Source organism: Anolis sagrei, chromosome 4, assembly GCF_037176765.1.
Source record: "Anolis sagrei isolate rAnoSag1 chromosome 4, rAnoSag1.mat, whole genome shotgun sequence".
Lineage (NCBI taxonomy): Eukaryota > Metazoa > Chordata > Lepidosauria > Squamata > Dactyloidae > Anolis > Anolis sagrei.
Genome location: NC_090024.1, coordinates 74,393,819 through 74,420,622, shown reverse-complemented (window position 1 = coordinate 74,420,622; position 26,804 = coordinate 74,393,819). Strand labels below are relative to the sequence as shown.

The 26,804-nt window shown below is 37.3% G+C and overlaps 1 protein-coding gene across 3 annotated transcripts in view; it reads left to right on the top strand.

Annotated features, from left to right (window-relative positions):
- Window positions 1–26,804, top strand: part of MBP (myelin basic protein) — a 144,561-nt gene that overhangs the window by 51,542 nt on the left and 66,215 nt on the right. For all 3 annotated transcript variants that reach the window (XM_060774957.2, XM_060774956.2, XM_060774958.2), the window contains exon 3: window positions 10,652–10,745. In XM_060774957.2, the coding sequence (XP_060630940.2) occupies window positions 10,652–10,745 (94 nt within the window). The remainder of the gene's footprint in view (window positions 1–10,651; window positions 10,746–26,804) is intronic.

Genomic DNA, 26,804 nt, shown 5'->3' with positions numbered 1-26,804 from the left:
TATAAAATAGCAGTGCTCCATATATACAAGGTTCAGTAGTCCAAAATAGCAAAGTACATGGAACCCAGGAAGTCAAGATCATAGGCATAAATCCATAAGCATGAAAACAGAAACTTTTCCCAGGCAAAACTCTTACAGGAACATAGGACACAGGAGATTTGAATCATGAGCTTGAGAACTGAAACAGGAACTTGAATCTATGGCAATGTTGTCTGCTCTGGAGAGACAAAGTAAACATCACTTAATTTAAGCTCAGGCCTGACCAAGAAGCCATGAGGTGTTATGCCTTTGACACCTGGGTCTCAAGAACTTCTCATGGAATTTTTCTGAATGCCAAATTACCCTGTCGTTCACTCCCTCCATATGGAGACCTAATCTGGGAAAAACTCCCCATCTGCTGCTGAAGGTCAGTTCCCAAGAGAAACAGACTTTTTCCCAATTGTTAAGAAACAAACATTGGAATCCCTAACATCCTCTGTCTCAATTACAACTGCTGGCACTTCTCTAAAGCCTGCAATTCACTCTGATCATACACAGATTCCTCAGTGGGAAACCCATCATCCCCCTCATCCTCTGAGAAATCCCCAACATCTTGCTGCTGTACCTTGATGTTAATGAGACTGAGAGATAGCCCCCCTCTATGAAGAAGTATAAATATAAACGTTTTTCCGTCGCTTTTGTTATGCCATAAAATTCAATTGAAAGAAAAAAATAACAGTTTTAAAAAATGACTTTTCTTGCATTCTTGAAAATTAGCTGTACCTTTTTATTTCTGTTCCTCATGTTTGTAGACATGATGGTTGTTGTCACCTCAACTTTGTTGTTGAGTGTCATAACAGAAAATGAGAAATAGCATAACAATAAGAATCTGGAATATCATACATTTCAAGGATCTATCCCCAGATGACAGAGGAATTGTGTGAAAAATAGATCATTAGTCTTTCTGATAGATTTGTAAGGAAAAGAGTGGATAGAACTATAAAGAACTGGAATGCCCAACCCCAATTGAAAAGGATACAACTACCCTTTAATCATAAGGTGTTATTAAATCTTCCTCTTCGTTTCTTAGACATTATCCAGATTGCTCTCTAATCATTATGGCATGAGAGCAGTTTCATTCCTTGCTAGACATATAACACTGGCAGACAAATGAATTTGATACAAATCTATGCCCCAGCTTGGTGCAAGCATGTGGATTGTTTACACAGAACAGGAATGTCTGTTTCCACAGATGAATCAACTGTCACCTGGGAGTGGAAGGCACTCCTTGATATGGTATTTGGGTGAGTCATTTCCTTGTTCTATCAATGTCTTGACTTGAATTCATAGACATTTATCTGAAACTGTCATTAGAGAGGCCATGTGATATGGACTGTTCTTCCTACTGTACTCTCTGAGGTCATCTTAATGTTATGCAAACTTTGCAATTTCTGTTTATGAACTGTTGCAACGGATGTGATATTTTGCTAGTCACATTGTGCTGGTTTTTATTAACTCATTTCTTATTAATGCTTTTCAAATTTATATAAATAATTCACATGCAGGCCTCCAGATGTTGTTAGAATGCAACTCCCAAAGTCTTTCACAATTGTTTATGCTGACTAGGACTGTTAGGAATCCCAGTCAGGTTACATTTAAGACCTCACGCTTCTCAACTTTCCTTTTGGTTATTCTTTCATGTTATCATCTGCTATCCTGCCAAGCTATCCAATCCTCAAATTGGATAACTTGGCAGGCTAGCATAGTGTGAGCATGGAAATTTCAGGAACTACACTTTTACCTAAAAGCCATTAAGATGCTAATGTAGCACCAGAGTTCACCTTCACCAGATGCAGTGGAGCAAATGGTGGGCAAATGGTGAGCAGAAGGGATATCAAATATGGCCAATGAATCCCTTCTAGGAAGTGTTCTATTAAAAAGCACATATTACATGTTGCTAGGGCAATTGGGTTTCTTTTGCTTTCTTATTCTGTTAACATTTCACATTGATTAAAGATATGCGATAAGTGAGGGAACACTGTACTTGCTTTTACTGCTACATTTTCATAAAGCCTGGTAGAAATTGTGGAACACTTTTCACAAATAGTGAAAAAAAATGTGAATGAGGATACATCTATGTTGCAGAATTAATACCGCCTTCCACCATTTTAAATACCATGCTACAATGCTATGACATTGTGAGAGTTGTAGTTTTACAAATTCTTTAGCCTATTGTGTGAAAGAGTGCTGATGCCTGACCAAAGTGCAAGGGGAGATGATGATGATGCTGATGATGATAGTAATACTTTATTTATAACCCATCCAATCTCCCCAAGGAGATTCAGAGATAAGGTTGGGGAGGGGGGCAAAATGAGGGCCTCACCCCCCCCCCCCAATAATTTTACCCCACAATACAATTTTTCTTCAGTTTCCAAATTTCAAACTTTGCAGTACCTTAAAACTTCAGTTGAGTATTTGGAATTAAAATCTGGGCAGCCAAAGAAAGCAGGTAGATAAAGCTACCAAAGAAATGCAAACTCAGTAAACAGAGTTCTAAGTGTGAACAGTTTTCAATGCCTCCCTGTCTACAATGCTAGAAATTTGAAAACTGAAGGAAAAAACATTGTGAGGGGAAGAATTCTTATTTGGGGAAGCAATGCCCTAATTATACCTTCCCCAAGATACACCCCTAACCTTTGTGTAGATATGTTCTTTAGTAGTATAAAAATCATTTAAGTGTTCCACTTCATGTACTGCTGATTTGCTCTCATGACTTCTGTGAGTGCTCTTGAAAAGTGTTATAACTGTAAACATTTTTTCTTCCCTCTCAATAGTTTCTTTCAATCCACTCTTTTTGCAGAATTATAAACATAAGGTTCATTACACATTTTTGTCAGCTAGATGTTATTCCATATGCATGTATGATGGAATAACAGCATGACAGCATTTCTCACATTGGTCTCTCATGCACCAGTCTGGAAAATCTGAGAGGACAGCAGAAACCTATTCATACCCTCCAACCCTTTGCCCAGTGCTCTTTGCCAGTCATACTGTCCAATAAATGACATAAAGAAGTGTTTCTCAAACTCTGTCCTCCAGATGTTTTGGGCTTCAATGCATACAATTTCTAACAGCTGGTAAACTGGCTGGGATTTCTGGGAGCTGAAATCCAAAACACCTGGAGGAAACAGAGTTTGAGAAACACTGATATAAAGCATCTGCATATGTAAGTAGTGTGGGACAGAGCAGCTTCAGAAAGAAAGTCAGCTGTGGGGATAATATATGTGTGTGTGTGTGTGTGTGTATGTATGTATGTGTGTATGTGTGTATGTGTGTATGTGTATTCCTGTCACCAGTTATAAGCATTGCAGCATTTAGTGCAAAATTGGTTGGAAAAGTTACCTTTTGGGCTAAAATCCCATAATCCCTCAGGTAGCATGCCCACTAATTCCCACTTGCCATTTTGGCTCAGAAATGCAAAAGAATATTTTTCCTATCTTAGTCATCTCCTAGTCTGCTTTGGCTATGGAGCAGACAAGTAAATAACATTGTCCACAAGTAAATAACATTGTCCACAGTCCTCTCCTAGTCTGCTTTGATTATGGAGCTGACAAGTAAATAACATTATCCACAGTTATGCCCACAGTTAATTAAGCACGAAGACTTGTCATTTCCTGTCACTATTTTGATGGGGAATGGTAGAAGGAAAAGAGATACCTAAGAGTGATACAGCATTTGAGGGTGTTTGTGTCCGTGGGGTGTAGGGATGTGGGGATTTTGTTGGTTGGTTGGTTATTTTTAGTTGTTTTCATATACTTGAAATTTTGATTTCATAGAAATGCAGTTTTAATGTGGATCTTCTATAGAAATATGCATATTTGGAGAATTTTTGCAATGTCTGTGTTTTTTTAATTGCGTTGTAACCTGCCTTGAGCCACAGGGAGAGGTGGGTAAGATATAAAATTACTATTTTTACTGACATACAGTATGACAATAATAATAATAATAATAATAATAATAATAATAATAATAATTTTATTTCTTACCCACCTCTCCCTGTGGCTCAACATGGGTTACAAATATTATTATTATTATTTGAAAACATTTTGTGTAATTGTAAAATAACTTTCAAATAAATATTTTATATCTATATCTATATATATATATACACACACACGTGCGTGCACGCACATGCACATACATGTATTCTGCAAGCCACATTCTACTCGCTTCTTATATAGCTTTTGCAATGAAATGAGATTCTGAAATATCCTCTTATCTAGTATATGGCTTTTCATTTCACACAGTAAAGCACTGTTTTCCACTTTAACTGCTATAGCTGCATTTTATGAAATCCTGGGATTTCTAGTTTGGGGAGAAACTGTAAGCCCCTGGCTGAGAATTCTAAGTATCGTTCCCTGAACAACAAATCCCATGACTTTGTTGAATGGAACCATGTCAATTAAAGTTGAATCACAGTCCAACAGAATAGGTTTTGAATCCTTGGCCACAGAACTCCATGTGCAAGTCACTCTCTTTCACCTTAAGATTAAGGCAATTATTTCTGGAGACTCTTTGCCAAGTAAAACCTATGATGGTGTCACCATAAATCACACAACAACAACAATCAGGACACATAAACCTTACTGCAAAAACAGTGGTCATTTCCAATTTTCATGTCATATTGTTTGTTTCTTTTTCAACAGCTTTACAGAAATCTGAGATGAAGGATTTCGTGTTTCATTGCTCTGTCCCAGAAAATTTCAATCGACTAAAGGCTCAGGGCAGTTGTTTACATCTTGCAGAAGTCAAACATTCATGTTTCTGGAATAAACAGGCTTATGGCTTTGGGACTAGGATTGGTCAGGGTTCAGAAGCTAATGCTGAAGTAAAACAATCTTGCATTTGGGAAAATAGCCTCTATTTAGTGGATTTTATTTATTTATCATGTCAGAAATGATTTGAGAATACAGATTGTGAATGTATTTTTAACACATTCGCATTTGATTACTTTTCTCATTGCTTACTAGCTGTAACAATATTAAGTCTATTGTAATTCCAGCTTGAACAATGTTTTCAACATGTACAATACTTTTATGCAGGTATGTCATTTCAAAACATACTAAAACATTATTTAAAAATCAAATGAATTGAATAAAATATAACACATTGACTCAAACTGTGATTATACATTTATAAAAGGCAGATGAAAACAGTTACATACTGAAGAGGAAAGACAACAGAGGCCCAAGTAATCATCCCCTCCTTTAATGTATCTTCTTTGAGATAGAGATGTAACATTTAAACCTTCATCTTCATGGCTCCAGACTGAATAGCTTTATCTGCTTTCATTTGTGAGCCTTGAAATCCCAAAGCTGCAATAAAGAAATGTAAGGCAGCATGACTTAGTCATCAAATGGAATGCAGGTGGCTTGTGTTGGAAAAATTGTTGTATTTGCTTGATTTTGTGCAATAACACAAGATAGAAATCTGTAAGCCAGGTAATTACCAGAGTTTGGAAACATTACTTTTAAGATAACCATTCCCAGAATCCTCCAGCCAGCAAACTCTATTGCATTTTAAACTGAATAGCTAGTCATCCTGTACAAGTATAAAATGAGTTCAGATGGCAGATACTTTTATGGGTAGAGATGGGCTGATAGGACAAACAGCTTTACGAACAATGCCAATGCTTTTATTGCTATAGATCAGCTGACAGAACAAATAGCTTTATGAATAGTGTGGGAAACCCCCCAGATCACAATGTAGATTGAGAATTTAGGAAATAACCTGGAAGTGCTCAATGTGTGACACTCAGAAGGTTTGAAAGATCGCTAGATGTGTATGAAAATGTTTTTTATGAAAAGCACAGGGAACAATTCATTAATTAATAGAGCTTGGAAAGGGTTTTTTTGTTTTGTTTTAGATTACAGTTCCCAGAATCTCCTAGCCTTCGTGTCCCATACAAGGCCAAAGTTTCAGTCTACATTGTGATCTAAGAGAAACCATTCCAGTTTCTGGCTAGCTTTCAGTGAGCTCTCCAACATGCTGACCCTATTTTGAATTAGACTTCAGCACCTTGGAGAGCTCCTTTAAAGTCTACTTTAAAACTTGGAGTAGATTTGCCTCCCCAGCTGCCATTGTACTATCATTAAGGCTAATTCTGTTTTTTATAAGAATATATATCAGCAACTTTAGAAAGCTTTCAGTGTTTGTTCTACAGTAATGCAGGAAGATTGTCTGGATATTTGGTTTTAAGACAGATTTTTTCCAGACAGATTGCCAAAGCCAAGATTCTTGTGAGCTTTGTAGTGATATCTTGTAAGTGTATATTCATTAAGTATCTGGAAGAAGAGATAGCATCTTCTGTGATGGCACCCGGATTGAGTATGACCTTTCCACAGAGATGCTACTGGCACTGTCAATATTAACTGTTCGGTGTCAGGTCAAAACATACATTTACATGGATGCACAGGAATTTTCATGCTTGTGTTGGCTCCTTCCAAATTATTTTATGAAGACTGTTTTTCTGGCTTTTTAAAAGCCCATTTATTCATGGTCACTAGATATAACCTTACTGTCATAGTAAAATTTGTTTTTAATATTTTAATGATAGCTCCAAGCAATAAAACCATGTTTGAGTCTCTTGCTTTGTCTAATGTATATATCCTATTACAGTTTGCCCACCACATTTATTGTATGCCACTATTATCCACCATTTTAGTGAAGTTGCTATTGCTCTTCACTTGTCGATACCATCCTACATTTGTGCCCGGGAAACATAGATTTCCAAAAGGTCCTGGAAACATCATTCAATGCTAAAAACTACTTAGAAGGAAGTTCAGCTGTTTAGTTATCCTATGTTCAATTATTTATATTCAAAAGCAACTCTTATTCCTCTCTCTGGTGACAAATAATTCCATTTCACAGATATCTTAATCCTGAAAACTGCAGCTATTGAACTAGACACAAGAGAGCACTACAACATCTGAGAAGCACTAAAGACATTCTTGTAAGAGACTTCCACGGCTCAGGAAAACAGAACACCACAGAGACCAAAATAGCTTAAGGATGCTTTGATTCATTTCAGGGACAAAGCATTTCATTCTTGTTTTATGTGGAAGAACCAAAGCATGTGATTATGAGTAAGGCTGCTACTGAGCATTAACATCCAGAAATTTTTAAATCAAATTTGTCATTTAGTTTTCAAAACAAATTAATGCAATAGACAACACCCTCCTCTGCATCTGCACATGTAACACATTAGAAAGTCCATTCTTTTTTGAGTATGATTGAAATATGGGTAAATATGTTGTGTCCACATTTTACGAAACTAGGGTAAATTCTTTTGTCACGTTTTCTGTGTGAGTCAGACAGGTGGCATGCAAGCACATATTTTCATATGTACTTATAATGCAATTTGTCCAGTCTTGCCTCATGAAACCAAATCTTAAGATTTAACACAATAAAGTGGATCCATGATCATGTGGGAGCAATTTTCTATGACAATCATGCTATTGGCAGTCATTGCAAACAAGGAGAGCCCACATAAGAATGACCTTCCAGTGGAGCCAACTGATGAACATTGCACCACAATTCCAGGACAGAGGCAATGTAGTCACCACCAGGACCAGTACAGATTTTGTGACTTGTGTGGAATTGCCTGTAAGAAGATTAAAATACATTAAAGCAGAGTGTGGATTCTTTTAAAAAAGGACCTATATTTCTACTACAGGTTGAACATACTTTGCCTGTGATTCCAGAGTGTGAAATACTCCAAAATCTAAGATTGACCACCTAGCTGGATGAAATAGAGGCACCTCTGCTTCCTGGTAGTTCAGTGTACACAAACTTTGTTTCACTCTCAAAAATATATTCACTCAAAATATTGTGTATAAAATTACCTTCAGGTTATGTGTATTAGATGTCTGTGAAATATCAGTGAATTTCATGTTTAGAACTGGATCCCAAATTGGGTTTCATTTCCAAGTTATCTCACAATGCATGTATATACAAATACGGGTATTCTGAAAATAGAAAAAAATCAGAAATCTCAAATCTCTGGTTCCAAGTATTTCAATTAAGGGAAGCTCAACCTGTACTGAAACATTTAATCATGGCAGCCAGACCCACTCTATTGCTTCACGGAAACCGTTTTCAGCTACCATAGAGGGAAGCATGACTTCTGTTTTGTAGTTTGTTGGAGCTCTTTTTAAAACAAAAAGTATGAACAGTATAGCAGTGAGATCTATCTCTTTAGTAACTCATACATGAGTAGATGATCATATGAATACATATTTTGGTATGGTTTGTAGCATGCAAAGTTGTGATGGAAGATGTGTATATATGCTCTTTCATGTTGCCTGTTGACTTACGACAATCTCATGAAGGGTTTTCTTTGTTGTGTACTCTGAAAGATAGCATGTAGCAGACTTCTTGAATTTTTTGCACTTGTGACCCCTTTTTACCTTATAATTTGTATGCTATTTCATGTATATAGGTATTTGAAATAGGTATAAAATTAAACATTTACTGATAATAAATAATCATTTGCAAGGGTTCCTAAACAAGTTGATTTTCCTTTTTGTGGAGTACAGCTGAAGCATGTTCTGCAGAATCCGCTGTAAACACTGCATATTGTTGCTAAAAGAATCATGTGAATGTCTAGGTGATATTCAGAAACTTTTTTGCAACCCTAATATTGACCTAAGAGAATCCCATTTGGGGTTGAGACCCACAGTTTAAAAAGCAGTGGCCTACAGCACCTGATTTTCATTCATCCCATCCAAATACAAATCAGAGCTGGCCTTTCTTAGCATCCAATATGAGACAGGATCTGGTGCATATCATGTATTTAGACCAAATAATTGTGTAGCACATTAAGTGGGCGTGTGCATATATGTGCAGAGATTTATGCTTTGCCAACATTTCAGTCAGGATCATATTAATTAAATTCAGTTCAAGTGCATTTAATCATCACTTGAATGTAAATATAAATGTAATAATTATTACTCAAGTATGAGTGGAGGATTTTTGTTAATAATGAGTAAAACATAATGAATTAAATGTTAATGAAATTAATATGTAATGAAGAATGATTTTTAATAAATGTGAATATATGTTAACTTCTATTACTTGTAAGAAGCTAACATGTTTTTTAGTATTTTAATTACCACCACCTCCAGATTCACCCACACCTCGAAAAATTGTGACCCTTAAGCTCATTCACATCTTTAAAACTATGCATTAAATTTATGCATTTATTTGCTACACTTTTACCCACTGGTCTTAGGATGGTACACAATAAAAGCAATCTAACAGATTTAAAACAGTGTAAATAATAAGCCCATGATTTAAAATGCTGCTTCAGTATTTAAATTTTATTTGAAATGCAGAGTTAGGATTTCACAAATTCAGTCTGGAAGTGTAATAGAAGGCAGGAGTACCAGTAGTTATCAACTAATTATAAAAAGGTACATAACTATATGTGGTGAGATTCACAGTTTCGTTTTGTATTAAAATCTGTAATATTTGAACTTTAGTGGGAATTAGGAAGCCATAACTATGAAATGTACAGACTGTCATTAAAATGCAGCATCAACATGCCAAGAATTTCTCTGTGTCATTAAAAGATTGTAATGAGGGGCATGTACTTTCTCAGCACAATATGAGCAATGGAGTGTAGGGCATCTTGGGACACTGGGAAATAAAATTTGCTGGATCAGAGCGAGACTGTCAGTTCCATAGCTGAAAATACAGCCACTGGCCCAAATGCTGCATCTAGATATAGAATATATTCACAACGGTTTGCTAACTTTAATTGAGGTGAGCAAAGGAGCTATGTTTATTTTGAGCTCACTAGCTATCTTAATTCCTATGCACCATTTTTTTTCTGGCAAAAAAAAAATGATTTGCAAAAGGTCCCCATCCGTGGTTTCAGTGGAGGAACACCTTGACCTGGATAATGAAGTACAACAACTTTGTTTGGATTGTATATCAGTTCCATGGATTTAAGACTAGCAGTGCACTTTAATTTGAATGCTGTGCTTAAAGTATGTCAGAATGTTTGTCAAATATGACAAGATGTATAAGAAGCACATGAAATATACTATAGGCAGCAGGTTTCACATGGATACACTTTTGTTCTTTGTTGAATGCTCAGTAAAGTTGGATCCTTAGCTGTCATGCAGTGTTAGAGTTATCCTAGGACATGTGTGTATTGCAGTAAATATCAGCATCCATAACCTAGAAGAAAAAGCTTTATGCATCTGTATTTCAGGAATGTTGGCACCCAGGAGTTTAGTCTTCAAGATGTCTGATCAGCCTATGTCAAGATATTTTCCTCTCTGCCTGTCATAACAATGCAGGAGAAATGCCACACAGTTCATTCCATCTCTTTCAATAACACACAGGAAAGAAACACGTAAGCCAGGATTCAACACTTCTACTGCACAAAAGGATATTCAACTTTTCTCTTATGTCTTTGAAGTAATATAGATCCATTTTTGGAGTAGGAGCATTTTTTCCTATCTCACATACCTGGAATTATGGATCAGACTTCAAAGCAGCTTTTTCATATAAATTAAAGGCTGCCTAAAGCACTATGTTTGTGGTTGATAAAATGTTTCCTTTGGATACCTTGTGAACTAAGGCGTGTGTTGTATCTTTGCAGAATCCTGACACAAAAGGGGAGGAAGATGAAAATAAAGCAACCTCCAAAGAAGCCCAGCTAACTCACGAACCCTCAGAAGACAATGAAGTTTTTGGTATGTGTCCCAAGGATTAGAGATTTCATGCTTCATACTCTCCAACTCTTAAGAATTAGACACCCACTCGCATATTTCTTGCAGGCTTAATTATAATTGCTTTGTAGAAGATGCCTAAATCACTAGGCTTGCCATTCTAAGCTTCCATATTTTAAACAATGCTTCATTAAATGAATGGGGAAATTAGACCACAATAGCTGTAGTTTTTTGTATTTAGGCATGGAGTATTCTAATTGCATGGAAAATAAGTATGGATCTGATTTTTTTTCAACCAAAATGCTTCCCTCATATGAAGCAGGTGTGCAATTCTTTGCTAATTGTATGTTTGAAGGGAGTGGTGAGTCTTTTAAGCAGTTTTCTTCTTGATTGAACAGTTGTCAAAAAGGTGTAGTCATTCAAGAATATTTAGTTTGGGATTTCTACTTTGCAAAATTCATAGCATATATTTTTATGTCAAAAACAGTATTTTCTGCACATGAAATAATATTCCTGTGGAAAAATATTGTGTGTACGGAAAATACTGTAGCTGGAGACTTGTTCTTTGCACAATTGGTGTGCATACATACATATGGTATATTTGTATAGAAAGCAGTATTTTTGTGCAGTAGACAACATTTTCTGCACAGAAAATGCTATTTCCTATATAGACAATGCTGGTTCTAAAGTCAAACATCCACAATATGCAAATTTTGCATAGAAAAAGTCATAAATTGTGAAGATTATTGTCAGATTTAGGGGCAGTTCCAAGTATGAACAAAATTAGCATCTTCTGCCATAAATGTAGTATTTTCTACAAATGTCTATTTTTCTTTTTTGCTTTGCTTTGTTTTGCTTTCCTTACTATATACCATTAAATACTACATTTAGACGTGATAATATGAAATTGTATATCCCCCACCTTGGAGTTACTTTTTCCCACCTCAGGTACAAGACAAGTACAAAATGCATGTCATAGGTGTGAGTGTGGTCGAGTCTTGACTCATTGATGTTTTGATTGAGAGCTTGTACAGTTCTTTACCAGTGGCAATGTTGAATAGAGCAGAGAGGGACTGGAGTTTTCCCACCTCTATCTAGCTACAATCTTTTGTTTATTAGCTACCATTTTCATTTCCCCCATTAAACCACTTACAAAATACATACTGTTACATCATTGCTAAACAGGCTTTTCCACTCTTGCTCATGGAGGCCAGTGAAAGTGAACTGGTCTCAGACAAAATTGTAGCATTGTCATGTTGCGCCACAAGTATTACTGGGCGAGAAGAGAAGGGAACATACAGGTTTTGGCAGTAACAACTATACTGGATAACTTTTAGTTCAAAGTTAAATTTGCTTTCAAAGTATAAGATTAATTGAAACTTTTTATTTAAATCTCACACAAACTTTCAGTTTGAGGCTTCTTGTTATTTAACTGTTATTCTTCTCATATATCTTTCATATACTAAAAGGCTTTCACACATAGAAAGTAGTTAGATATTTTGCTATATGGGAATTATATGGATGGCCCTAAATGCATTTATAACATAACATTTAAGGAAATTTAATTAATTTATTTTCAGTAATGATGTGATTGAAATCTATTGATGAAGCAATGGATAACTTTCCTAAGTATAATAGAACTGGACAAAAGGGGAAAACATAGGTCTAAATTTTCTGTAGCAGGACCTACACCCTAACCCTGCGTACAGTTATTCAGAAATAGGTTTTCTACTACACTGGTTATTTGAATTTACTCACAAGTAAGTTAAAATTTACAAAGGGTCACACACTATGGGAGTGGTAAAAAGCTACATATGTAGGAATTTGTTTATTTGTGTACAATGCTAATCTGCTACATATTTACAGAAGCTAGAGGTATTTTCACAGCTTTTTAGTGCATAAAAATATTTTAGACTACAATGTACAATTGTCAAATGCAACATAAAGGTCACTTCATGCTCCCCTGTGGATTAACACATACATGCAGGTACCCTCTACTTAGGAACTTCCGCTTGCGTGTGTAACCTTTTAGTTATGTGAAACCTCATAACAAATAATCCCTTGCTCAGCAATGAGGATACTGTTCACCAGAGGTAGGAATTGTGACTGGTGGGCCATACATACCACACTGAGGTTATTTTGCAGCCCACAGAGTCTCCTTCCCAGAATCTCAGTGAGTTAGAAAGGGTTTATAGGAAAAACAAGAGAAAAACAAATGAAAGAATGTGTCTTATAAAGGCTTCCAGATGTAAAATTCTGTAAGCCATCACAAGATGATTTCTTAGGTAAAACAAGTGAAGTCTCCATGCACCTTGCTTTCGAATTATTTTTTCCAAAATTGAAAAACACTGCAGACCACTTTATGTTTATTTATCTTAAAATTAATGTGTAATATGCTTTAATCCCCCACCAAAGCCTTACCTTTCCATGTTGGCAAAATAGCATTTCCTGTGAGACAGGAGGCTGTGCTGATGGTAGATCTGCTACTGTTGGGCCTCTCAGGTCAGACAGGCTTTTGCTGAGAAGGCAGGAACCACTGGGCCTGCCATCCTCCTGTTGAGCTCATTATTGGACTGTCTTTCTTTACCGCATTACCAGCAATTACCAACAAAGGGCTCAACAAAAGGATGGCAAGTTCAGCAGCATGGGCAGGGGAGGAGGTCGCCTTGGATGTGCCGAAGATCCCAGGGAAACAACACTGCCTTACTTGAGCTCAAGGGAGGGAGGTAGCCATCCTCGAGCAAGCTTCCACCTCCTCCTCCTCCATTCTTCCCTCCACATCACTAAAGGAAGGGGAAGGAGAGGAAGAAGGAAAGGAACGCTGCATCCTTCTTGGAGCAGAGCCTTCCAAACCCAAAGAGATGGTGCTTTTTAGGTTGTATGGGTCCTGACTCGAGTTGGTAACAGATAAAGGGGAGCAATGTGGGTGGGTGGACGGCGGAAGTGGGATCTCCTCATGTGTTCTGAAGGTGGCTTGGGCACCAGGAATCCCAGATGTTTGGTGGTCGGAGATGCCACAACCACCAATTCCATTAGCTGGAGACATGGTAAAGCAGTACGTGCATGATTCTAATGTGCCATTGAGACTAAGAAGCACCCAGGTTTTAGAGAAATAATTTAGCCGAAAGAGGTGTATTTTAGACTTGAGTAATATGGTATGGTAAAGGTAAAGGTAAAGGTTTCCTTTGACATTAAGTTTAGTTGTGTCAGAAAATGGGGGGTGGTGTTCATCTCCATTTCTAAACTGAAGAGCCAGCACTGGGTCATGTGGCCAACATGACTGCATGGAACACTGTTATCTTCCTGCTGAAGCGGTGCCTATTGATCTATAATTATTATTTATTTATTTATTTATTTATTTGTACCCCGCTACCATCTCCCCAAGGGACTTGGTGCAGCTTAGATGAGGCCGAGCCCACAATACATCAATAATAAAACAATAACAACAAGTAATACAAAACAATAAAAATAAAACTCATAACAGAAAATAAGCAATAAACATTAACAGTAACACAACGACGTTTAAAAACCTATGGCTGGGCCAAATGTAATAATTAAAATTTAAAAATAATGCTGAGCATGAACAGGTGAAATATGACTAGGATAGAGTTTTCAGAGAGGGATGGGCATGCAGACACTCCTAGATCAATAATAAAGTGCATTTAGAGGACATATTGCTGGGAGTTTCCTTATTCTGGGAAGGCACACTCATATTTGCATGTTTTCAAACTGCTAGGTTGGCAGAAGCTGGGGCTAACTATGGGAGCTCATCACGTCCCATGGATTCAAACCACTAACCTTCCAGTCAACAAGTTCTGCAGCTAAGTGGTTTAACCTGCTGCACCACTGCAGCAGACATAGAAAAAAAGACACATATAAACATTACAATACTGTAAGCAAGGCAAAGTGATCAGGAATTGAACATGTTCAAGCATATAATTGCAGGGTTTTTTTTACCCAGGAAATGAAATTCTAAGATGAAATGGAGTGGCATTAATAGTGAGCCAAGATATAGCCAAAGCAGTAGGAGGTTACAATGCAAAATTTGAGTGAAAAATGCCAATAAAACTTCAGGGAATGGTTTGTGCTCCATCTAAGAAGAAGAAGAGGAAGAAATTGAAAGATTCTTATCTGGAGTCCAAGCAGAAATTGATCCCACACTGAAACAAGACACATTGATAATCACAGGTGATTAGAATCCAAAAGTTGATAACAGAACAGAAACAAACATTATTTGAGAATTTTCCCTTAGGTCAAGGGCAATTTTTTTACACTGCAAACATATTCTTCAGTCAACAAATAAGAGCTTTGAATATGTGCAAGTCACTTGATGACCAATATAAAAATCAAACAGAATTAAAAGCAGAAGATAGAAAAAATCCATTCTGCTTGCCAATAGAAGGAGCAGATTGTAACATAGACCATGAATTGTCAATATCAAAAAATAGAGTAAAGTTAACACTGAATCAATCATCATGCCGAAATACATCCGGAAGAATATCCCTATAGAATTTAAACACTGAGTACAAACTATATTTGCACTATTAAGCCTAATTAAATGAAAGCCAGAATTCTGGACCAAGGCCAGGGACATTGGCAGGGGAAAATGCAAAAACACATTCATTGGATGACACATTAACTTCTTCAAACAATTAGGGCCAGGTGAGAAGCAATAATACGAAGTGATAGAAATAGAACTGCAAACCTGAATGCAGAAGTTCACCTAATTGGACACAGATACAAGGAGAGTTTCTATAATATCAAATGTAAAGAAACGAAAAATTATAACAAAAAAGTAGAACGTGAGATATGAAAAACCAAAGGGAGATTTAAACCACGAGTAAGAATTCTATATGACCAGCAAGAGAACACCAATACAATGCAAGACTTTGGCCATGTAATAACCAGGATGTTGAATGTGTATATCACATCTTATTGTCCTGCAGTTTTTACAAGCAAGCTCAGCTAAATATTATTAACCCACTACTGAGCAACCTACCCAGTACAGCTGCCCAATTCCAAGTAAAGTTTTTATTAGCTGACAATAGGAGCCCCCAATGGTGCAGTGGGTTAAACCCTTGTCTCGGCAGGACTGATGACTTGAAGGTTGGGTTGCTGACCTGAAGGTTGCCAGTTCGAATACAACCCGGGGAGAGCGCAGATGAGCTCCCTCTATCAGTTCCAGTTTCATGTGGGGACATGAGAGAAGTCTCCCACAAGGATGGTAAAAACATTTTAAAAAACATCTGGGTGTCCCCTGGACAATGTCCTTGCAGACAGCCAATTCTCTCACATCAGAAACAACATTCAGTTTATCAAGTCATTCCTGACATGAAAAAGAAAAAAAAAGCTGACAAATTTCCCCCATGTGACCTTGGCTGTTGCAAAGTTTCTCTCTGAGGTAGCCAGGATAAGACAGCTTGTATATATTTGCAGTTCATATGCATCAAGAATTACACTCACCTCTTTATAGCTTTTAAACTATTATTTATTAATGTTTTATTAGTATGTTTTTAATTGGATGTATTGATAATTGGTTATTGTTCTTTGTCTATTGCCTATATTATTTTCAATATCTGATTGTTGAAAATAATTGTTTTAAGCCGCCCTGAGTCCTATCGGGGAGAGGGGGTGGGGTATAAATAAAGTAATAATAATTTGCTAGTGTGTGGCTTCATTTTATTGTCAAAGTGGTGTAATGGTTTTGAGTATGTGACTAGAATTCTGAGAGACTAAGGTTGTGAGAGAGACTTTAGTCTCTCAGAACAACTATTGCCAAGAAAACCTTGTGATTGCATTTTTCGTTTCCGTTTTGTGCCATCCAAATGGATGAAACGAAATGGACAAATGAAATGAATGGGACAAATTTTGGGACCATGACTACTAGCTATAATTTTGATATCATTGTGCTAGCATTGTGCTAAGACGAGGTCCTAGTTATGGTTTCAGAATGAAAATTTGGCAAGATGATGAGTATATTATCTATGAATATACATAGCTAATTTCCCTACAATTTAGACGAGGGGTCATCAAACTTTTTAAACAGAGGGTCAGGTCACAATCCCTCAAACTGTTGGAGGGCCGGATTATAATTTTTTTAAAAAACACGAATGAAGTCCTATGCACACTGCACATATCTTATTTGTAGTGCAAAAAACACTTTAAAACAATACAATAATTAAAATGAAGAACAATTGTTAAAATATAAAATTAGTATTTAAATGGGAAATGTGGTCCTGCTTTTGGCTGATGGGATAGGATTGTTGTTGTGTGCTTTCAAGTCGTTTCAGACTTAAATTGACCTTGAGCAAGGGCTGGGTAAATAACCTTGGAGGGCCCCAGACCTTAGTTTGAGGATCCCTGATGTAGACTATTGAGGCCACTTTGCTTTTGCTGTTGTCATTACTGTTCAAGGCAAATTGTTATTGTTAGTTGCCTTGAGTCCCCATGGGAAGAACGGTGGGATGAAGAAAAGTAAATAAATAAATAAAGGCAAAGTGATGCAATGAAGAGAGCCATTTCTGCATGCTGTGTCGATCATGCCGTCAAGGATCCTGTTTACATGAAGGAGCTTCATTGCACTCGCTTTTCTATATTAGATCCAAATCAAAATGAAAAGGAACTATTCTATAATTAGTTAGCTTCATTTGAGCACGAAGGGTAGTGGATGTTGTCCTGCTATGTTTCAAAATCTGATATGCACAAATCTTGGTTTTGAACTAAGAAATCATAAAATCCGCTCCCAGGCCCCTTCTACACTGCCATATAATCTGGATTATCAAAGCAGATAATCTAGATAATCCACATTATCTCTACTTCAAAAGAGATAATCTGGATTTTATATGCCAGTGTAGATGGGGTCCCAGAGTGGATCACATCTCCCATCCTGCCTCTTGCTCTCTTCCACACAGTTGTATAAAATCCAGATTAGCTGCTTTGAACTGGATTATATGGCAGTGTAGATTTAGATAATCCAGTTCAAAGCACATAATGTGGATTACCTGTCTTGATATTCTGGATTATATGGCAGTGTAGAAAGGACCTGGAAAAACAAAACACATCTGGAGGTAGTTTACTATCCTACGCATTCTTACCCAAGAGTAAATATCATTTAATTCATTGGCTTTTAACCCATTGAACTTGACATTTATAAGATTGCACTATAAAGGGCTTATTATCTCACACTGCCATTCTTTTTCTTTTTGTGTTCTGTCTTAATTAGATTGTAAGCCTGAGAGCAAAGAATTGTTTGATTGTTCTTTTGCTTGTAAAGAGCTGTTTACACTGATGATGCTATATAAATGTTCATCAACATCAATATAATCATCATAATCGTAGTATTATCTGTGACATGATGATAGAACGCTGGTTCTAAATATTATTTTATACCCAGTGCAGTTTAGACTACTGAAATTGTTCCTTTCTGACAATGCACAGCTTCCAGCCTTAGCCTAGACTCTGGCAACACCTACCTGTTTGTGCTGATATTTCTGTCTCCTTGTCATGTGCTTGACTCAACAATATAAATTTCGTTCTGTTTCGCTTCAGGGAGCAAACACTAGTATATAAAAATCCAAAGCTATAAAGTCACAAATACTGTGGAAAACTCTTGAGTCTTCATGCCACATGAAAGGTTATTTTAAAAAGTGACTTCCAACATTGTACATTAAACAGAATAAGAGGGAAATGGCATTTGTCTCCAAAGATTTATGTCTGAAACAAGATGGTGCAAAGGAAAAGAAAATTGTATTGGGATAATAATCTTGTTTTTCCTTTACGCATCAGTAGATGCTTTTATTTAGTACTTTGACATATCTTTGTTGACTACTAACAGTAAAATACATTTGTTCCAGTCATACCCATTATCAGCAACAAAGACTGAATCAGCTCCTCCAAGTTAAAACATGATCCACGCCTCATGACACCAACTTTTTGTAATGACAGTTTGTAGGCCAGTGGTTTTCTAAACTTGACAGGCGGCAAAAGAAGAAGAAAAATAAAACTGTGAGATAAAATTGGAAGACTTAACTAAGAGCTAGTCCCTTTCATTACTTCTTCTTCAGTAATAACAAATACCAAACATATATTTTATGTACACATCATATGAGCAGAGGGACTAGTAAATACTGGTATTTAAGCAGGAACAGTTCTTGGTTCTTATCGTGTTCTGTATACAATGAGAGTTGACAACAGTGATTTTCCATGTTATCATGGAAATCCATGTTAACACGGGAAATCAATCTGTTGGCATCTGCTGTTCAAGTTCTTGTTGAAGGCCTGAGAGTAAACCACTCTCCTGAGGCTTTGTGGATTTGTTTAAATGTTTGACAAATAACCTCTTTTATTAAATAAAATGTCAACATTGAGAAGGCTTCAAATGTATAAAATATATGGAAAAATTGCCTACCCCTTATGTTCTAATTTCAAAATTTGTACACCACCTATTAGTATAATACAACAAATATTGTGTTGAAGCTTCCCTTTCCTAGACAGAGGTGAGAATACTTCATAGCCTGCTCCACTCCCTATAGAGAAAAAATGTAATCTTAGGAAATAGTTCACTTCTTGATCCTACATTTGCACTTTGTTCCAACTTTGCTTTGCTTTTCATGTGATGAGATTGACAAAGCATGTATTTGCCACTACATATAGCTTCTAGTGACCTCAAGCTATGCCCTTATGTTTCATAATAAGTAAAGACAGGAAGTCAAATGGTTCTGATTTTTTTTCTTTTAGTGAAATTAAGGCATAGTAGCAGAAACAGGAGCAATTGACCTCAGTGTATCAATATGCTGCTCATGTTCATCAGAGTTCATTAAGTTAGAACAGGTTGCTTACAAGGTTTCTGAACATGAGCATGACTTAAGAGATTAAAAGATAGTGTGATAGCTGTATTTAAAATGTTTAATGGGCATGAAGCTTGTCTTCTGCTGCTCCAGAAACTTGGACATGGAGCAACTGGTTCAAACTACAGGAAAAATAGATACCACCAAAACTTTCTGAGGGTAAATGCTGTTCAACAGTGGAATACGCTGCATCAGAGTGCAGCGAGTCCCTTCTCTGGGGGTTTTTCTGCAGAGGTTGTGTGGTCATCTGTTGGGAGGATTTTTTCCACATGGAAGCCAACTGGACTGGATATCCCTTCTGGTCTCTTCAACTCTATGATTCTATAATTCTAACTTATTGATATTTGGGTGGTGACAAAGGAAGTTTAGGAATATAAGTAAAGTGAAGGAAGATTTTTAGGCAAGTTTGGTTGTACTGACTGAATTCAGAAGAAATGGACATCAAAATAATGACCCAATGTTATTTGCAAATTATATTACAAATAAAGCATATGTATCACACCTATGGAAGCTTTGAAGAGAAATGTAGAAAAATATTATTATTATATGAAAAATGTATGCTGAATGGTTAATGGGGAGATGAAGTTCTGGTGAAATTCCAGTTAGTTTCAGTATACCAGCAATGGCTTAGCAAGACAGATATTTTTAAAAAAACAGTGATTTATTCTTGCAGTCAATATAATAGTAATAATAATAAAGCAACAACCAACAGAATAGCAGCTGATAATAAAAATGCCACCGATAGACACAATTCAGCCAAATTACAATAAGTGTTGAAGTTATTTGTGTACAATGAAACAATTATTGCCTTTCTGAAGCAATGATCAACAAGGTGAGAAAAATGAGCATAAATGAGAGTAAGCGAGTATACAGCAGCTCACCTGATTAAATCTTATTGGTGGGCTCTAGGGAGCTGCCATGCAGTAGATGAAAGCTATGAGGTTACAGCAGTTCACAGTGATCTACTTGCTGGGCAGCTTCTCCTCTCAGTTGTATACATAATTGTTCCTTGAGAACAAGCCACAGCATTAATGCCAAATGGTGACAAACGGGCACAAAGCTCATTCTGGTAAGAGAGCAGCGAGAGATTGGTATCATTATCACAGCACAATCCTCCTCTGTTTTCATTTATTTAAAGGTGTGAAGCTTAGGGGTGCTATTACTGACACTAACCAAATGCATAGTTAGCAGTGTGCATAATCCAAAGAGCACTTTGGAAAGTGTTCTGTGCAAAGTTACTTAGGTAATAGGCCCCATTTCATGTATAGCTCTCAGGCAGTGTCTCTTAATAAATGTCAGTTTCATTATTGTTATGACACAAGTCTAAAATGCACAGACCTCATATAAATTCATACAAAACGTTATATATTGTCAGTAGGCAACTAGTTATCAAATTATTAGATACAAGTATTCATAATAAATTGGCACCCTGTTGGTGAATTACAATGGCATAAGTTGGATTGACACCATGGCCACTTTTTGTGGTTTTGGACATCAGAATTCAGTACTGATAGCACAATGATTACATACACAGACAAGTAACAGTTTACCTTTTAAATAGGTTGCAAAGTCCTTCTTCCAGTGTTTAACAACAGAAGACCAATTTCAAAACCAGAGGTGGTCTTCCAATCACTTTCTTGGTTTGGGAGTGGCTAAGGTTGACGTGCAGTTCAGCGTTGACCAACAAACCATTACCCTCCATTCCCTGTAGAGTTTCATGTTACTTGTAGCCACTTAGAAGAAATATGATTCATCGAGAGAGAAAATACAGCATTTACCAGGCCTTCACATCAGGTAGCCTTAGAATAACTATTCTAAATTTTGCAGGAATGGGATTTAATTACTGGACAGACAAAAGGATAGAAAAATATCCTTCCATAAACTTGGAGGAAAGCAATAGCAAACTCCCTCTGTCAAAAAGAAAGTTGAACAATCCACAATTCAAGAAGGATATTGCAAGCTAGAATTTGTTCAGAGAAGGATGAACAAAGCAATCAAATGTTTGAAAGCCAAGCTCTATGAGAAGTGTCTTAGAGAGCTGAGTATGTTTAGCTTGGAGAAAAGAAAACTGAGAGAGGATATGATAGCCATGTTTAAATATTTGAAAAGATATCATATTGAGTAGCAGGAAAGCTTGTTTTTTGGTGCTCTAGAGGTTAGTAAATGGAGCAATGAATTGAAATTGCATGAAAAGAGATTTCTAGACATTAGGAAGAACATCCTGATGGTTAGAGCTGTTTGGCAGTGGAATATGATGCCTAAGAGCATGGCGAGGTCTTCTCTTGATGTTTCTTTTTAAGCTGAGATTGGATGTCAATCTGTTTGGACTACTTTAAGTATGTCTTCCTGCATGGCAGGGGGTTGGATTGGATAGAATTTGTAGTCTCTTCCCACTTTTATGATTCTATGATTCTAATTTGCACATAACAACACTTTGACAACAACAAAAGCTTGTTGCTACTTGGGTCTTTGGACTGTAATAACAAGTTTTAATTGATTAAACAACACTTTGTTCAGAGGAATCTAGCAGTTGGATCCTATCTTAGAAACAGGTTTGGCACCAGGAGTGCTCCTGAAAAACCCAAGTTGCAGGTGGAATTGGCACAAAGCCACTACAAACAGTAGTACACCAGTCACAATCATAATAGGCAGGCATCCTCAGAGATTGTGAGGCCTCCAGTTTTGTTTTTGGCTTATTTTCAGGCTTGTGGGAAAGCTATGGGGCAAACCTGTGCTGTATGCAGCTTCCCGTCACAAAGATAAGGCTTTGAGAAAGACATCCAGGAGTCCAAAATGCCACAAGGTCATGCTTACTTTTTCATCAGCTCACAACAACCTCTCCTGGAAGCCTCCAAGAAGCCACCATTCATCTTTTTAATGAGTTGCAGAAGATTCCTTTCTACATTTCACACAAAGAAAGAGATCCCATCAAAAAAAGCCTATTTTCCAAAGCCAGAAGTCCAGCTAATTTGTGTTTTGTTTTTGTTTGCTGTTTTGCCATCTGTGAGGCTCCCAAATGGCCCCAGACAAAAGAAAATTGGCTCCAGGAATTGCCACAGTTGCCCACCAGTGCAATAAATCATAAACACAGATTTCTCTCCTGTTTATCCTTATTCATTCTACCAGCACTTTCTGTTGTCTGCCAGGAATTTATTTCATGTTTGCAACCTATGGGAGAAAAAACGGAAATTTAACAGGGAAAAGCATAATGCCAAAATTAGTTGGGTGTAAGAGTGCAGTCTTATACACAAGCAATTGGGACTGAACCCAATAGAAGCCATGCAGAGCAATGAATTATACCTTTCTCTGAATTTAATGGTACTGAGTCATGCCAGATTGTTTGGTTTAGTGCCATAATAAGGAGAAAGTCAAGGATTTATGTATAAACTCAGAGCTTCTTGGAGGGAATATTCTGTGTGTTAGGACTGACATTTTTCAAAGTGCTGATAAACACAGGGTTTGAAGAGAAGATTTGAATCTGTATTATTCCGGGATAGGGATGGGGTCTTTGGTTTAGGCTGTGTGCAATTCATCAGTTTCGGCAGATGACATTTGGCACTTTTGTGGTATTAATTTTTAATTTATATTCCTTGTTCCCAGACAACTGAAAACATATTTCAAAATCAAACCCACTTGAGGAAACCTGAAATCATTTAAAAGAACATTGAAGCCCATTCAGTGCTGAGAGCATATACCAAAAGAGAAGTTGGATATAAGATATACATGTTAGAAATTAGCATCATGGGTATGAAAGAGTGGGGTGTTAACTTATAAGTGGGGGAAAAGAGGTGAAAAGGACTACTATTTCAGTCTTCGTACACTGGTACTTGTGTGGAAACATCCTGGTGGTGACAAGACGGCAGTTCCTTGCAAGTATCACAGCGGATCCTTGATAATGCTTTCCTTTATTTCACTCGCATTCACTGGAGGCTTGCTCTCTAGTGCCTTCCCTATGCTCTTCTCATCCCTTTTATAGCTCCAATGAAATGCTTGTTTTATCAGGGCTTTTCTAAATGCACAGCTCACCAGAGACTCTATCAAAGATCTTCTGTTGTAGCCATGATTGAAAATTAGTCCCCTCCCAAACTGGTTCAGCTTTTGGGTACTGACATGCTGAGTAGTTTTCTCTCTGCAAGTGTTTTATTACTATTCAGGCAGTCCCCAAGTTACAAACAAGATTCTGTAGGTTTCTTCTTAAGTTGAATTTGTATGTAAGTCAGAACAGGTATATTTTTGAAGTGTAGCTTCATCCAAATGTGTGTGCGTGTGTGTTTGTGTGTGTACATTGGCAGTCTTTAGGAGGAGCTTGAAAATGTGGCTGTTCCAGTGTGCCTTCCCTGAATAAAGGAAATAATACCCTGATTTGACCAATTTTCTGCAATATGTCCTCTGAAGCACTTTATCTACCCGTTGCATTGATTTCCCTACATTACCCTCTAAAACCCCCAGTTTAGATATCCTACTGTTGTCATGCCCAGTATTTAAAAATTTTAATCTACTACATCCGGCCCTGCCCAGTGTTTTAAATCTCTTATGTGTAATTGTTTATATGTTATTTATGATATTTGTATTGTGTTTTACTTGCTTGCTTGCTTTGTTGTTTTTAGTGATGTATTTTGTTGGGCTTGGCCACATGTAAGCCGCCCCAATTCCCCTTGGGGAGATGGTGGCGGGGTATAAAATAAAGGCGGGGTATAAATAAAGAGAGAGTGAGAGAGAGAGAGCGCGCGCTTTGGATAGCATAGGGAAGGGTTAACACCCATGTAGTGTTTGTTTTACTGCCTGTGCCCTTTTCAGATTATTTCACTTCACTTTCTGTCCTGTGAGACTTGGATTTTGAAAAAAAAAGACTGGTGATCAAGCTTCAGAGGAGACACCTATTCCCCCCATGATAATAACTCTTTCAGGAGTGAATTTTCCTTCCTAGGAGTAGATTTCTCTCACTTCTTTTGCTCCTGCAGAATTCTGGGAAATGTAGTTTGGGGAAGCCAAGGACCTCCGTGGCTGAGAATTCCAAAGGCCCTAAACTACATTTTCCAGAACTCTGCAGGAGCAAACAGGGCAATACGGAAACACAGACCTGTACTTTAGAACTCTAGCAAGCTTATTTATGCCCCACCACTATCTCCCTGAATGGACTCAGGGCAGCTCACAAAAGCACTTCAAAGTGCTGCACATAAAATAATGATACATGAGGTTATAAAACAACAATATAAATCAAAAACGTGAACACACATAAAACTCCATCTGATAAAATTGTAAAATTATTAAAATGCAGTAGAATCTGTGAATAAAACTGGCTATCTACAATTAACAAACCAAAGTGCTGGAGTAGAAACAATCACTGAATTCTCAATCTGACCATACTTTACACAAAGTCAAAGACCTGTCTAAAGAGCCATGTTTTTAAGCTAGCCCGAAAGGCTTGGAGAGTGGAGGCTAAACTTATCTCTCTAGGGAGAGCATTCCAGAGCTACCACTGAGCCCTCCCTCTTGTCCTCACAAACCATACTTGGGACAGTAGTGGGACCGGCAGTTCTTAGAACCCGTGCCAGTTCATAGAAGGAGATGCAGTCGCGAAGATAGGTTGGACTCAAAGCGTATAAGGCTTTATAGGTAATAACCTGCAATAATGTGATATTGTCCATAGAGTTTCAAATGATTACCACCAGATTCCTCTCCCAGCTCACAGACAGCCCCTAGTCTCAGTCATTTGCAAGATGGTGACCCGGCAACATAAGGCATTTTATGTTGTATGGTTCAGCAAGACTGAATCTGTAATTGCAGTGCAATGTGTGTTTCAATAACGTTTTGGCATTTGCAAGACTTGATAACTCATTAAACCATTTGTAACTTTTTGTGTAATTGTAACATGTTGCCATTGTGAAATATACTGCTTTGAAATAGGGTCCATCATTTCAAAACACCCTGTATTTAAATGGAAAATCTTGTATTTTTTTTTCAGTCAAGTTGCAAATAACTTTCTTTATACTCGTCCTTTTTTCATAAGCACTTTTTTAAAGAGCAGATTGCTCTGATTTTTTTCAAATTGCTGTAAGTTACAAAATCGATTTTCTGCCTGAAGGGTGAGATGTGATGATCACTCATAAGGTCACCTTGTTTTCTACTTCTATTCATCTGGAAGCAAGTGATTCGTCTTCTTAGAAGCATCTCTTAAGTGTATGGGCTTAATGAATTTAAAGAATATTGCTTGTCACCCTTTTCATCCAGTCTTATATTGCTGGTCTTTATTGAATAAAGGAAGCCCAACAATAAAGCACCCAATAATATAAGGCAGAATAGTCATTACAGTGGGGGACAACTTAAGATCATAATGGGGGGGGGGGGCCTTCAGATTCAAATTTTATTTTCCATCCAGAATGCTGCTATGAACAATATGAGGTGTGTGGCCTTAAGAACACTACTTACGAGCACTTTGACTGTGAGCCTACTACACTTTCTGAATTGCCATCTGAACTGCCTTATCCCCAGAGACTTTATTTTAAGCCTTGACCATCCAGATGCATCCCCACTTATTGCACAGTGCACTTTAAGAACAATTGCAAAGTGTGAAGGGATGGTGGTGAAGACAACTGGAGGGCTTAATAGTATTTTGATATTCAAGGCCTGGGAGGTGGGGGAAAGAAAGTGTTATTTTTGAGGGCGGGAAGAGAGGGATATATCAAAAAACAGGTTCTTGTGCAACGGCCACTACTGGGCCTATAACCAAGAGGGGGGATGAGTATTTTGGAGGGAGGGGGAAGTTCCACTAACTAAAGGGTCCCTATAGGTGTAAAAATGGGGAGAGGGAGATACGGGAAAGGGAGTCCATCAATTCAGCCTAGGGAATGGAAGAGAGTATCAGTATCAGTCTTTTGGTTTGGTAAAGCTGGATCACCAGCATGGGGGTCCCTCCAGATTAAGGGTGCTGCTGTTGATTAAGGATGAATGGAAAAACATCAATCATCCATGATTTAATCCTGGATGAGTCTACAGATCTGGCATGCAGATCCGGGGTAGAGAAAAGCAGTATATAAATTAAATAAATAATAAATAAATAAATTACAAGACATCCAAATGATCTAAGCATACCTAATTGTCTCTTGTTTGAAAGGCTAGGGAGAGTTGGACCTTTCCAAGATTTAATTCTAAGACCACCCAGGAATACAAGGGTCCAGTCAGGACTCAATGATTTTGAGCCAAGTGGATTACAGGCACAATTCAAAGTAAGGCAGCT